The following is a 15,334-nucleotide window of genomic DNA, read 5'->3' as shown; positions in this document are numbered from 1 at the left end:
GTCCTGTACTTGGCATTGTACCCCATCTTCTTTGTCTCTTGACCCTTTGCCTCCTATCATCACCTTGGTCTTTCCTTCATTTACTTTAAAATCTTTTGCTTCCAAAATAGCTATTTCAGTATTTTCTCTTTTAGTTCCACTTCACATTTTGTTATTAACGCAAGCTCATCAGCATACAAGAGCTCCCATGGCAATCCTTCCTCACACTTGTCTCATACTCTGGTTATCACCTTCAACACTATCATGAAAAGACAGGAACAGATCCCATCCCTCGGATCCTTTACTGTCCCCATCTGCTATCCCAGCCAGTATTTGTGTTTCCTCATTCATTAATACTTCAGACACTAACCAGTCATCCATGCCTAATTTTCTGAAAGCCCACTTCACAACCTTTAATGGCACTCTGTCAATGCTTTCACCAGATCTGCAAATGCACACTCTACAACAAAGATCATGTCTGTTTTTCCCCTTCCCAGGCAAGAAACTCAAATGCATTTTTTTCACTTTCACTTCTGATTCTGGTCTCAAGCATTTTCTCAAAAACTTTCATTACCTGCTTCAAAAGCTTAGTCGCTTACCATGAGTCCCACTCCAGTGGATCACTCTTTTCTTTTTGCTTATGATCTGCATACAAACCTTACATTTTTATATAATTTATGTAAAGTGAACTATTAAGTGTCTGGTACCATTTTAAACTAATAACTGCATGTTTGTTCTGTAATTGCAGGTTGGTGGAAAGGAATGAAACATTTTTTACCAGCAAAGGGCAGTGAAGGTGAAGAATGCCAAATTCGTTACAGCAGCTCTGAAGTGAGCCATCTTGGGGCAAGAGAAGTGGGTCCAGTCTTACAGACAGAACCAGCAGGTATAACCTAAACAAACAGGCTGGTAATAACTGAAAAGGAAAAATTTTCAATATGATCAGTTTAACAAAAAATGTTTTCTTAAAATGAAAGGGCCTGTACTTAACCCATGTCTTCATGAATGTCCTCAGTTTTGGTTGTAAAAACAAGCGTAAGACCTACCTTATTTTTGTACCATTCTAGATGTGGCATATTTAGAATCTTGGTCACTTAAATGTTTATTTTGTCATATCCGCACCTGTTTCTGGCACTGTCAAGTGAATTGTTTTCTATACATGCAATGCCATAGTTTGTTCACATCTTACACATTACATTGGCTATTATTTATTAATTATTATTATTTAGCATTGAAAACAGGTTTTTATTTTTGTCTGTTTTTATCATTTTATTTACATTATTAAGTAGTGCACTTTTTTTTTTTTTTTTTTTTTTTTTTTTTTTAAGTATTAAACCTTTCTGTGATGTTCCATCCAGATAAATTATTTTTGTTGTACAGTATTTATTTGCTTAGAATCTGTGGTTTGGGTTCTGAATTAAGGAGGGAAATGATATTTTTAATATAGATTTAAATTTCTATTGTGACAGTGTCTGTGCCTATTTTTTTCAGGGGAGATATGGCAGTTTGCATGGAATTTATGTGCTGTTCCATCAGTTATGAGGCACAGTTGCAATCTGTGTATTTAAGTAATTGTGCCATTATGTAATTCCTTCTAGTCCGTTGATCTCTAAGTCTGTCACTGTACATTTTAATGTAAACTGATCTCAAGTTTGTTATTGTATATATTGTATGTGTGCCTATAAAAAAAGACCCTTTTTTCCTAGATATCTTGCTTCCTGTGGCCTCTGGTCATTAAACCAAAATTACATTGATTTCCTCATATGCCTGACAATTTATTGTCATGAAACAGTATATGAGGAACTTGATCTTTTACGGAGAAGTATATAGCTACAATTCACTCATCATAATGGCCATTTTCATCTAGCGTGCATTGCGATATCTTTTCCATTATTGAATAGAGAGCTGTGAGACGCATCCTGCATACACATACTTTTACAGGCATCACTTTTAGCTCACTTTCCACCTGCCATTACAGTCTGACTTCAGTCCACAACGGTACTTTGTAGACAATGTTCTCTTTCTAGGAATAAACATGGTTTGCTTTTGTGTAGTTAATACTTGGAGTCTTGCTTTGGCATTTGTGAGCCTCAGGAACAGAGTTACTTAAAGGGGCGACACAGGTAATAGTAAGTTTGAACCTAGGAAGAGATTTGTATTTTTTCACAGTCGGGCAACCCCACTCCCACATCACTGTTTTGCTTATCTCTGCTTGTTACAGTATAAACATAAAGACCCATAGACTCTTGGAATAAAATACCAAATACTGTGATAGAGCATAGAACTTTAGGGACATTCATATATCAACTTTGTTATTTTGGAGAAATTAGATTGGTTGGATTGACAAGCTTGTTGAGTGAAATGGTCTGGTCTTATCAAAATTGGTCTTGTGTTCTATGTATATTCAGTCAGAAGTAACTGGGGAGATTTGGGCACTTTCCTTTACTTCACATTTTTCCAATAGAGCCAATTTATGTAAAAAAAAAAAAAAAAAAAAAAAGCTGTGATAACACTTTTGCACAGAGCTTGAATGTCAATGGATGAACACTCAATACTTTCTTTCTTGGAGTTTCTTGATGCTTGCAAGGAGTTGAAATATGCATGGATTTTTACATAAAACATAAAAAATGTTTGGTTCCTGTGTTCATGGCCTGGATGAAGTTGGAAGTGAGGGTTCTGAAACTATGAAATAGTAAATCTAATTGCCTTATGCTCATACAGAGCTGCAGTGGACTCCCAGGTCTATCTATATTCTACAGAAAGTACAACATCCATAATCCATACATTCATTCTTTTTCAAACAAAGTGTACACTTGACCAACAATTTAAATAAAAAATCTGCTTCAGTTATGTTTTGTTCCCATCCTTTTTTTCCTATTGAGTCTAATGTACTAGCACAGTATCCTCCCCTAAGAGTTCATGCACTAGAACAGTGGCTCTCAATATTCACTTCTCAGGGCCCTCTGTAGCTGTCGGTTTTTGTTCCAGTCAGGTTCTCAGTCAGTCAGTCGTACTTACCTTTAATTGATCTTATTGTTTAATTAGCTGACCAATTTTTATATATATTTTTTTGTATTTAGAAAAGGGCAACTGTGTCATATTTACTCTCAGAGGAAATTAAGACATATTTTAAATTCACCTTCTCAGTGGAGATTGCTTTCTTAATTGTATCTGAATATGGCCAATTATTATTAAGCAGTACAGAATCCAGCATAAATGTCAATGAAAGGAGCAGCTACTTCAGTGTTACCCATTTGTATGTCTATTAGTGAATAGTTATCTAAATAACTAGAGTATTAAAAAATATTTAAAAGAAAAAAAAATATCCATCTAACACAAATTTCTTGCTTCATGCAGTAAAAATCTGGCCAAAATAGGTTGTAATTTGTGGTTGATTATAAAAAAAAATAAAAACCGGGGGGAAAGGCTTACCTACGTGTAGGAGTCTAATTAAGAGAAGAAATGGGTTGGAACAAAAATATATTTCTCCAACAACACCCACAGAGTAAACATTGCACCTGTGGTGCTCTTTCCCAGCATGAAACCATACAGCTGCTCACTAATCGGCACTTCTTTTCTTAACCTAGCTTCCACTACTCTTTCCCATAACTTCATGCTATGGCTGATCAGTTTTATCTCTCTGTAGTTACTAGAGTTCTGCACATAACCGTTATTCTTAAAAATCAGTACCAGTATACTACTTCTCCACTCCTCAGGCATCCTTTCACTTTCTAAGACTGCATAAAACAGTTTGAATAAAAACTCCATTGCCAGGTTTCTTTGTCCTCCTTCCTCTGTGCAGATGTTACGCCATGTACCCTTCTAGTTGTGTCCCTTACCACATTTGCTGTAGTTATACATCGGTGTGGTAACTTTTCATTGCCACCTAGTGCCTCTTCCATGAACTCCACCTTAGTTTTTCTTTTTCAACTTTAACCATTTGATCCTTGGCTCTGCCCTCACTCTCCTCTAGTTCTTGATCCTAAATGTCATCCTACAGACCACCATCCTATGCTGCCTAACTACAGTGCATCCGGAAAGTATTCACAACGCATCACTTTTTCCACATTTTGTTATGTTACGGCCTTATTCCAAAATGGGTTAAATTCATTTTTTCCTCAGAATTCTACACACAACACCTCATAATGACAACGTGAAAAAAGTTTACTTGAGGTTTTTGCAAATTTATTAAAAATAAAAAAACTGAGAAATCATATGTACATAAGCATTCACAGCCTTTGCTCAGTACTTTGTTGATGCACCTTTGGCAGCAATTACAGCCTCAAGTCTTTTTGAATATGATGCCACAAGCTTGGCACACCTATCCTTGGCCAGTTCCGTCCATTCCTCTTTGCAGCACCTGTCAAGCGCCATGAGGTTGGATGGGAAGCGTCAGTGCAAAGCCATTTTAAGATCTCTCCAGAGATGTTCAATCGGATTCAAGTCTGGGCTCTGGCTGGGCCACTCAAGGACGTTCACAGAGTTGTCCTGAAGCCACTCCTTTGATGTCTTGGCTGTGTGCTTAGGGTCGTTGACCTGCTGAAAGATGAACCATCACCCCAGTCTGAGGTCAAGAGCGCTCTGGAGAAGGTTTTCATCCTGTACTTTGCTGCAGTCATCTTTCCCTTTATCCTGACTAGTCTCCCAGTCCCTGCCACTGAAAAACATCCCCACAGCATGATGCCGCCACCACCATGCTTTACTGTAGGGATGGTATTGGCCTGGTGATGAGCGCTGCCTGGTTTCCTCCAAACGTGATGCCTGGCATTCACACCAAAGAGTTCAATCTTTGTCTCATTAGACCAGAGAATTTTCTTTCTCATGGTCTGAGAGTCCTTCAGGTGCCTTTTGGCAAACTCCGAGCGGGCTGCCATGTGCCTTTTACTAAGGAGTGGCTTCCGTCTGGCCACTCTACCATACAGGCCTGATTGGTGGATTGCTGCAGAGATGGTTGTCCTTCTGGAAGGTTCTCCTCTCTCCACAGAGGATCTCTGGAGCTCTGGCAGAGTGACCATCGGGTTCTTGGTCACCTCCCTGACTAAGGCCCTTCTCCCCCATTCGCTCAGTTTAGATGGCCGGCCAGCTCTAGGAAGAGTCCTGGTGGTTTCAAACTTCTTCCACTTACGGATGATGAAGGCCACTGTGCTCATCTCATTGAGACCTTTAAAGCAGCAGAAATTTTTCTGTAACCTTCCCCAGATTTGTGCCTCGAGACAATCCTGTCTCGGAGGTCTACAAACAGTTCCTTTGACTTCACGCTTGGCTTGTGCTCTGACATGAACTGTCAACTGTGGGACCTTATATAGACAGGTGTGTGACTTTCCAAATCATGTCCAATCCACTGAATTTACCACAGGTGGACTCCAATGAAGCTGCAGAAACATCTCAATAATGATCAGGGGAAACAGGGTGCACCTGAGCTCAATTTTGAGCTTCATGGCAAAGGCTGTGAATACTTATGTACATGTGCTTTCTCAGTTTTTTTTATTTTTAATAAATTTGCAAAAACCTCAAGTAAACTTTTTTCACAATGTCATTATGGGGTGTTGTGTGTAGAATTCTAAGGAAAAAAATGAATTTAATCATTTTGGAATAAGGCTGTAACATAACAAAATGTGGAAAAAGTGATGCGCTGTGAATACTTTCCGGATGCACTGTATGCTTTCCCCCGCCACCACTTTGCAGTCTCCAATCTCCTTCAGACTGACCCTCTTGCATAGGATATAATCCACCTGTGTGGATCTTCCTCCACTTTTGTACGTCACCCTGTTTTCCTCCCTCTTCTTAAAATATGTATTCACCACAACCATGTCCATCCTTTTCACAAAATCAACTACCAACTGACCATTCCTCTTCATGACACCATACTTACCCATCACCTCCTCATCCCCTCTGTTCCCATCACCAACATGTCCACTGAAATCCACTCCAGTCACTACTCTCTCTCCCTTGGGTACACTCTCCACCAATTCATCCAACTCACTCTAGAAATCTTAAAAAACCACTTATAAATATTTATTGTGTTTGGAACATACTGTAGGTGGGTTAAGTGACTTGCTAAGAGTCCTAAATTGAAGCAAGAGTTAAGTCAGTAACCTTGTGGTTTAAAGTGTCCTAGTATTGCAAATGGTCTTGGATAAGGCATTGGCTAATTTCATTAATGTAGGAGGACTGCAGCAAAGCACTGATTTAATACACATCATTTTGTGCAAAATACTCGGCAGGTCTAAAGTACCTAGGGATATTGATTTTCATAGTAGTCTCGTGGGGAACTTGCTTGACATTTTAAAACAGCTATTAGTTTAATGGACTTTGAGGCCTGTCCGTGGTTGATTCCTGACTTGGCTTAATGCTTCCAGAATAAGCTTCTTCACTCAGTGATCCTAATTCTAGCTAATTGGTTTCAAGAATGTGCTGCAAAACCTCTATAGAAAACAGCCAAGTTCCTCTACTTTGATTGATTTTTGCATTATATAAGTTAATAGGAACATTCCTTACTATACTTTACAAACTTTTAATGTACTTTATTTGATACAGTAGTCCTTTCAAATAGTGAAACCCCATCGCAAAATAGCAAATGGGTTTAGATATTTTATCCAGCTGTTTACTTTTATTTTTCCTGTAGCTTATTTTTAAAAGACAAATTTTCAAACAAACTCAGGAATACTTAATTGGGGAAAAAATGTCAATGTGTGTATATTGAGGGGAGGCTCAATTTTTCTCTCTTTATCCCATCAAGTCATGCTGTCCAAGTTACACAGAGACTGTAAAGGCTCAAAGGAGGCAAAAAAACTCAGAACTGATTCATGGGGTGCATTAATATGTGCATTTTACCATTGCATTAAGAATGTTTTGTAATAATAGATCATTATATTGCAGTTTCTACGAGTGTCATGGCCCTACCCCTCCAGTAAGCTAGTAAATGCATTGATAGATCTCAATACCAAAAAAATTCACAAAAGGCATCTTCAGAAAAAGGGTGTCTGAAGTAAGCACATCACACATTGTGTATTGTTGACTTCACCAAAGAAATCAGTTTCATTAAACAATATAGATATAGTTTATGCAATGTGTCAGTAGAAAGTAATCCTAATGTTCTGTGGGTGTGGAAAAGTACAGAAGCATGTTAGGGCCATGGAGAAGAAAAAAATACGGACTCAATGAAGGAAAAAAAAGTGTATATCAAGGAAAAAAGTCGGCATATCGACTTTATTCCCGACAATTCCACTTTAATCTCACTGTTTATGTAGATTAAAGTCAACATTTCCACTTTAAACCATTGTTTTTTTCAATCTCTAGTTTAATTTTGCTATGTTGTAAACTTCATCGTAAAATCAGTGTTTAATTTACTAGATTTTTTCCAACCCTGTCATAACTAATGTAGCACATTAAATGCTTTGTATTAAGTGTTCCCCGACCCAGTTGTTAATCGCTACTTGCTTCTTAAACCGACTTCCTCCTTGCACTGAGAGGAGCCGTGGGCAGCGATTGCCACACAAAATACATTCACTTAATGGTATTACTGCTCTCAGAACATTTATAATACTAAGATAAATACTTGATATCATTTTGATGATGAAATGCATTAAAGCATGCATTAAACATGTGGGGGCATGATGGTAGTGCCGTTGCCTTGCAGTAAGGGGTCTCCAGGTGTACATTCAGTGTAGAGAACCTTTATGGCAGGTGTGACGTGGCTCCAAAAGGCTGGGTATCGCACTGGTTTAACTGAAATATTGTGTAAATGTTTGGTTCGTGAGCTGGTGGTCAGAGACACAAGCACAGAATTGAATGGATGTTCTTCTGAGTGGACTTCCTTTATTGCAGGAGTGCTGTCTCTGTTAAATGTACCAAATCCCCAGTTCCTATCCTTCCTTTTTCTTTCTCCACATAACCAATCACCACACAATAAACGTCTTTGTGAAAGTAAAACTAGCTATAAACTTAGGACACAGTGTTCAGAACTTTTAAGGAACGTCATTATACATGATTAATTTTGCCATCCATTCAGGGTTGCACCCATCCCAGCAAGCATCGTGTGTGAGGTTGGAACAATTCCCGAACGGAGCGCCAGCTCATTGCAGGGTTAATACGAGCACACACATACACTAGTAGCGTCAATTTAGCATAACAAAACCTCACATCCTACATGTCTTTGAAAGGAAACTGAAGCACGGCAAGTAAACCTACCAGAAAAACATACAAACTCAAGACAGGGAACACCCAGGGACCCCCTTGCTGCAAGGCAGCATTGCAACCTCTACGCCAACATGCCCCCACATGTTTAATACATGCTTTAATGCATTTCATCATGAAAATATCAAGTATTTAACTTAACATTCTAAATGTTCAGAGAGCAGTAATACCATGAAGTGAATGTATTCTGTGTGGCGATCACTGCCTGCAGCTCCTCTCAGTGCAAGAGAGAGTCAGTTTAAGAAGCATGTAGCGATTAACATGGGTCGGGGAACTCTTAATACAAAGTATTTAATGTGCAACATTAGTTATGATGGGGTTTGAGAAAATCTAAATAAAGTTTACCACATTCTACATTAATGACAAAATAAACTACGAAAATAATCATTGAGATTAATGTGGAAATGTCGAGAATAAAGTCAATATGTTGTTCTACATAAAAGAATTCAAATGGGTACTCTTGTGTTGCATTTATACAATTTCACAAAGTAAAAGTTTAAAACCTAAATTTACCAAAATGTAATTTCCTATTTATGATTCTCCATTTGAAACAATTAGCAGTTATTTTGTACAGAGTAATTGAGTTTGTTTGTTTGTTTTTTTTGTTTTTTTTTAACAGAGTATGCCCAACCCCTCGTTAGTGGATTAGTGGGAACCCTTCGTCAGCGGTCCACATTCAAACCAGAGGACAGCATTGACCATGACTACTCTGATCCTGACCCCTATGATGCACCACTTCAAGGAATATATCATGCATATGCTGAGCCACTCCCAGCAACTGGTCCAGAATATGCCACACCAATCATCATGGATGTATCCAGCCATCTGCCTGGTACCTTACCTCACACATCTATATCTACTTTCAAGTCTCTGGGCACAACTGTCAGCACCAGGGCGGACAATAATGTCTCTTCTGTGCAAGAGCAGTATGACACACCAAAAGGTATTCCAGGACCTGTAGAAGTGGATTTGCTGTATAAAGTACCACAGAACAGTGTGTAGATATTAACTAATAAGGGTTGCATGAGTGTCATTGCAAATGAATGTAAGTGTCAAATGTATGTAGCCATAAGACCTCAGTCTTGTTTTTAATAAAGCACACATCACTGTATATTTTACAGATTAGTGAATTCCACTCAGATGTAACTTAAACAAAGTTCAGTCCTATCACTGATACAACAGATATGACATTAGTGTAAGCTAGGAGGTATGTTAAAGTAAAATTATTTCACCGTAAATGGTTAAAAAAAAAAAACATGAAATATTCACTCCTTATAAACTTGGATTTTGAATACTTAGACCTGTACTTGTGCCTATAATGTACTGTATTCTTCACAGTTACAGAACTACCCTATTCAGATATCAGTGTAAATCCAGGTGTCCTTCTTAAAAGCAAGGATTTAAATAAAGTAATTGATTAATTTATTGAATATTCAGAACAAAGTAAGTACAACATTACAACCCTACTGTCTTTTTTATTTTATATCAAACCTGAAATGTTTACATAACATTTGATTACTCTTTGGGCATGCGTGCAAAAATCCTTTTGAGTTGTTATTTTTGGTTTCTGTATAATAGTGGCCACAATTACAAAGCATTTGATGTGATTTGCAGTGAAATTGAAAAGCAAGTGCTGCTGGTGTATTTGCATCATTTCATGCTCCTGTTCTAGAGCATACTATAGGATAGGAGTGTAGTGTGGTTTTTGTTTGAGTTTATGATAAGTAATGTCATTTTAGTTTTTCTGTAAGTAGTCAGTGAACACAAATGGTACAAAGCAGTATTGAATGCACACACTGTGATGAATTATATATTAAATTTCTAATTTAAACTTGTTTGTGCTAGGTGGCAAGAATGGCTTATCTAGTTTCAAAATTCATGAAGTTGAGTATCGGAACTGTAATGCACATACCAAAATAGGCACACAATGTGCCTAGAAAACTGACTTTTTATATTTATGCATAATATCCATTTAAGTCTGTCTGCATTGGTTATGGCATTACACTTTCTGTGCAGATTGTGAAGTTTGTTTTTAAGTATATGAATGCATTATTCTAGTTTGCGTTCATAATACTGAAGTTGAAATCTTTAGGTCAAACATGAGCTTCACGACAGGTTTATTTATCTCTTCTGTACTCATATTGTCAAATTCTCAACCCTGCTTAATGCAATTCACAGTTGCAAATTCTTTGAAAATAACATTTATAAGGCAGTTACTAAAATAGGAGCTGTGAGCTGTTAATCCATTTGGATTTGCCAGTTGTGATTCTTAGAGTTAAGCCATATGTCCTGGTGTTTAAAGAGATGATTACTCAGCAGTAAGTTGATTTAATGTAAAAATTTGTTTTGGGGGAAAGGTTAAAATCTTTTAATTTCTAATATAATACGTAATTCCATGTATTTCTGTTTAGACAAAGGCAGAAAATGTTTAGCCATGGTTTTAATGTTTTTAGCACATATTTTATAATTATTTCAAGACCCTGCTTTGTTTCCCCTTTACAAACCTTCCATTTAGTTGGTGATAGTAGGGATCTGTCTCAAAGACATTCATATACATTTGCTTTTTAGTTTGTTGTTTTTTATTTTTAACTTAAAATGGTTAAGGCACAAATATGCACTGAAACACAAAGCATCCATTTACTCATGAAATGTTTATCTGTAGTTCAGAATCTATGGGAAATTTCTGTTTAAAAACAGTGTAACAGTATGGATTTTGAAAGGTAACACCTGCAAGACACTTAATGTCAGGAGATTTTTGCTGCTATAAGGTTGTGGTAAGATTACGCTGTAAAGGGACGCACTCAATGTCTGCCGTTCTGGCGATCATGTCGATGTTATGCTTTTATCTGTTCACTTTTCACATGTGTAGCATGTGAAGATTTTGATCACATTCGAAAATCTGCTTTTAAATATTTTAGCATTTTATACATGATGTTTAATTTGTCACAACTATAAGTATTGAAGGTTGAGTTAAAGCAACAGGTCTCTAAAGTTTTAAGAGGAACACAATCAAATATTGAAATTAGAATTTTAAAGAGTACCCATTTGTAACCTTCATTTGTTAGAAGCGTTCAATTTATTATTTTTTTTTTAATATTCTTGTTTATCAGATTGCACAACAAGCAGTCACTGTATTTTTAAGTGTGAAATGCACAACTGAGCAGTTATTCTATTTGGCACATTGCAGTAGTTTATTAATGCTTAAATGAATATTATAGGATAGCGAGTTTCAAATATCCAATCAAGTTATAATGTTGGCATCCTATAGTTTATTTGATGAAGATGTTTGAATAAACTGTTTTGTAGATGGCAAAAAGAAGTCGAGGCCGCAGATGATATATGTAGGCTATTCACTTTTTTAAAAATTGCATCTACACTATGCTACTGTAATTGTTCTTGTATCTGTTTTTGTCAGATCTTGCACACTAACTTTGTACATAGCTGTATAATCACTCTTCAAGTGAAAATGGAACACATAATTACTGTTATACAGTGTAGTTTATGGTACGGTAATACAAATGTTACTGAAAACATAAAGATGGACACATGAAGTCCAGATGCGAGTTGTATATAATTTTTAAACTGTTCAAAATGTCTCTCTGACTAGCTGAATCACAAAGCTTAGTTTGCTACAGGAGGACAGGGTTTTAAAAAATAATTTACTGTGTTATGCTGCACTACTGAACACTGGATTAGGCAATAAAAATAAAATGAAGCTTTTATGCCATTTCAAGTACAAGGTGCAAGGACACTTCTCTTCCCGCACTATAAAGTTGTGATCTACATGTTATACTTTAATTTATCTAAGGGAGCAAATAAGCAACCTTAGCAACACATAGAAAAAAAAATGCCTTTTTCATTGATTTATTGCATTAGAATGTTAACAAACATTTAAACAAGGCAGAAAATAAGCATGAAACTCGTGACAATAGTGGCTTACTGTACAAAAATGGCCATCTGTTTAATTTTTTTCATTGTTCACTGGTTCGTAAATTATGAGGGTTTCTAAAACAAACTCCAAAATACAACACATTTATAAGCAGCTGTCTTGAACAGTGTCAAGTTCATTTTTGTGTGTTTAGCTCAAATAATTATTAAAAAAAATCCCAAACAGGATTGTTTAAAAATGTTTTGTATATACTGTTAATGGATTCTCCTAAAGCCACTCATGAGCTTAGCTTCTTTAAAGCAAGCTGCCATTAAATATTTTAATGATCATTTAAACTAGGTGGTCAATTCATTCTTTTTACAATTGAGAATCGATTTGCAAACCAGAATTTCCTGAAACAGATTCTTTCTTTGTTAGTAAGTTGTGTTTGGAGAAGCATAAACATGAAAACAATGGCAGCTGAGATTATTTTGTGCTGTAGGTATTACAGTTTTTCTGAATTGCTAAAACACATTTCCTAAAATCTCATCTCTTTGTCTCAAAACACTAAACACAAACTCTAAAATTCAAGCTACACTCACAAAACCTTCGACTTGTCTTGCAAAACCAAACATTTGACCCAAAACTATTTTAACTTTACTCAAAATCAAGCACTACTGTCAAAAACCACACAAAACCAGCCAATGTGCAAACACAACTTGGCAACGATTACACACTACATAAATAAATACAAAATACTGTGGGATAGCGGGAAAATAATATTTATTTATTCATTCATTTATTCTTGTACTCACATTTTAACAAAAAAAGAACAGCAGCAAAAAAGTTATATATATTTTTACAGCATATTCAGATAATTTATTCTGCCTCAGCAACACGCCTCTGTGCTGTGTCAGGCCACAGGACTTCATCCACATCACATGCTATGGTCTCCCTTGCAAGACAACAAGGAAAGAATCATTTAGCATGCCGAATCCAGCCCTGGCAAGATTCCACTCCTACCTCACCACATGCTCCATTCATTGCTTGAAGTAGATTTTCCTGTGTGTAAGGGTTTCGGTCGTATACTTTCCATCTCCATGCCGAGAAAAACTCCTCAGTAGGGTTCAAAAAGGGAGAGTATGGTGGAAGAAACACATTCATTATTCTTGTACTCACATTTTAACAAAAAAAGAACAGCAGCAAAAAAGTTATATATATTTTTACAGCATATTCAGATAATTTATTCTGCCTCAGCATCACGCCTCTGTGCTGTGTCAGGCCACAGGACTTCATCCACATCACATGCTATGGTCTCCCTTGCAAGACAACAAGGAAAGAATCATTTAGCATGCCGAATCCAGCCCTGGCAAGATTCCACTCCTACCTCACCACATGCTCCATTCATTGCTTGAAGTAGATTTTCCTGTGTGTAAGGGTTTCGGTCGTATACTTTCCATCTCCATGCCGAGAAAAACTCCTCAGTAGGGTTCAAAAAGGGAGAGTATGGTGGAAGAAACACATTCATAAAATGCTCCTCATTGTGAAACCAATCGCGTATTCTTGGACCACGGTGAAAGCTCACATTGTCCCAAATGATAACATACATGGGATGCTCTGCCTGCTTGTGGTCTCTCTGCTCAAGCAAATCATCCTGTAGACCATCCAGGAATGTTACTAGAAGTTCGGTGTTGTATGGCCCAGCAGTAACATGACTGTGGAGAACCCCATAGCTGCTGATGGCAGCACAGATAGTTACATTTCCACCACGCTGGCCAGGCAGTTCAATAATGGCACGTTGACCTATGACATTGCAACCTTTCTTCTCCTTTTTGCTAGATTGAATCCAGCTTCATCCACAAAGATGTGTTAATGAGGCCTAACCATTGAGTCAAGCTCAAAGATTCTCTGTACACAGTGACAACAAACTACATTTAGTTCTGTAAATGACACAGTATGATGTATACATGTGCTGCATCCCAGACAATACAGTATACATTCTAGTACTGAGTTTACTGTAAAAGTTTACTTACTTGCACATATTGACATCATTGCTCTTTCACTCTCTCACAGTTTCGCTCAAATGGTACCTGATAAACTTGTTTCATCCTTATCTTGTTGCGTTGCAGGACACAGTCAATTGTTGACAGACTCACACTATTTATTCCCTCAAAATGTATGTTGTCTTCTATAATCCGCTGCTGTATTTCACGTAGTCGAATTGCATTATTTTGACGGACCATATCCACAATGTCTCCTGGTGTTGTGAGCACAAGCGTGTTCTTCCACCCTCATGTGGCCATCTTTCAATTCTAAAAAAAATACCATTTAGTTATAAGTATACTTGTGTGTGTGTGTGTGTGTGTGTGTGTGTATATATGTATATATATATATATATATATATATATATGGAAGAGAAGGTCTGTGATACGGTTTGCATATTTGCAGCTGGAGATCCACAAAGGGAGAAAAAAATGAATCACATATCATAAAGTAGTTTTTATTCCTGAGCTTTATATAGATAGATAGAGAGAGAGAGAGAGAGAGAGAGAGAGAGATCTTTATTGTCATTGTCACTTTTACAAAGGAACAACGAAATTGAAGGAATAAGAGTTAAAAAGACAAGAAGAGAGAAAATAATCCATCCATCCATCCATTTTCCAACCCGCTGAATCCGAATACAGGGTCACGGGGGTCTGCTGGAGCCAATCCCAGCCAACACAGGGCACAAGGCAGGAACCAATCCCGGGCAGGGTGCCAACCCACCGCAGGACACACACAAACACACCCACACACCAAGCACACACTAGGGCCAATTTAGAATCGCCAATCCACCTAACCTGCATGTCTTTGGACTGTGGGAGGAAACCGGAGTGCCCGGAGGAAACCCACGTACACACGGGGAGAACATGCAAACTCCACGCAGGGAGGTACCCGGGAAGCGAACCCGGGTCCCCAGGTCTCCCAACTGCGAGGCAGCAGCGCTACCCACTGCGCCACCGTGCTGCCCAGAGAAAATAATAACAAACCGAATAGTAATAAATATACAAATTGCACTTGTTGACTTAAGGTCTGTATTGCACATTGGTAGAATAATATGGAGCAGTTTTATTCTGAGTTCAGGGCCATGATTGCTTTCGGATAAAAGCTGTTTTTAAGGTGGTTTGTCCTAGTTTTCATAGCTCTGTATCTCTTGCCCGATGGCAAAAGCTGGAAGAGGCAATGACCGGGATGTGATGAATCCTGTGAAATGTCAATTGCTTTTTTGCGGCATCGGGACGTGTAGATTTG

General features: G+C 37.6%; 1 protein-coding gene across 1 annotated transcript in view; it reads left to right on the top strand.

The window, feature by feature from the left end:
* Window positions 1-9,437, top strand: part of dcbld2 (discoidin, CUB and LCCL domain containing 2) — a 143,120-nt gene extending 133,683 nt beyond the window's left edge. Inside the window, exons 14-15 of the mRNA XM_028799915.2 lie at window positions 728-865; window positions 8,795-9,437. Coding sequence (XP_028655748.2) covers window positions 728-865; window positions 8,795-9,177 — 521 coding nt within the window. The 3' untranslated portion in view covers window positions 9,178-9,437. The remainder of the gene's footprint in view (window positions 1-727; window positions 866-8,794) is intronic.
* Window positions 9,438-15,334: the final 5,897 nt, after the last annotated feature.

This window comes from Erpetoichthys calabaricus, chromosome 4 (genome assembly GCF_900747795.2).
Source record: "Erpetoichthys calabaricus chromosome 4, fErpCal1.3, whole genome shotgun sequence".
Classification (NCBI taxonomy): domain Eukaryota; kingdom Metazoa; phylum Chordata; class Cladistia; order Polypteriformes; family Polypteridae; genus Erpetoichthys; species Erpetoichthys calabaricus.
This window is presented reverse-complemented; position numbering and strand designations above follow the sequence as displayed.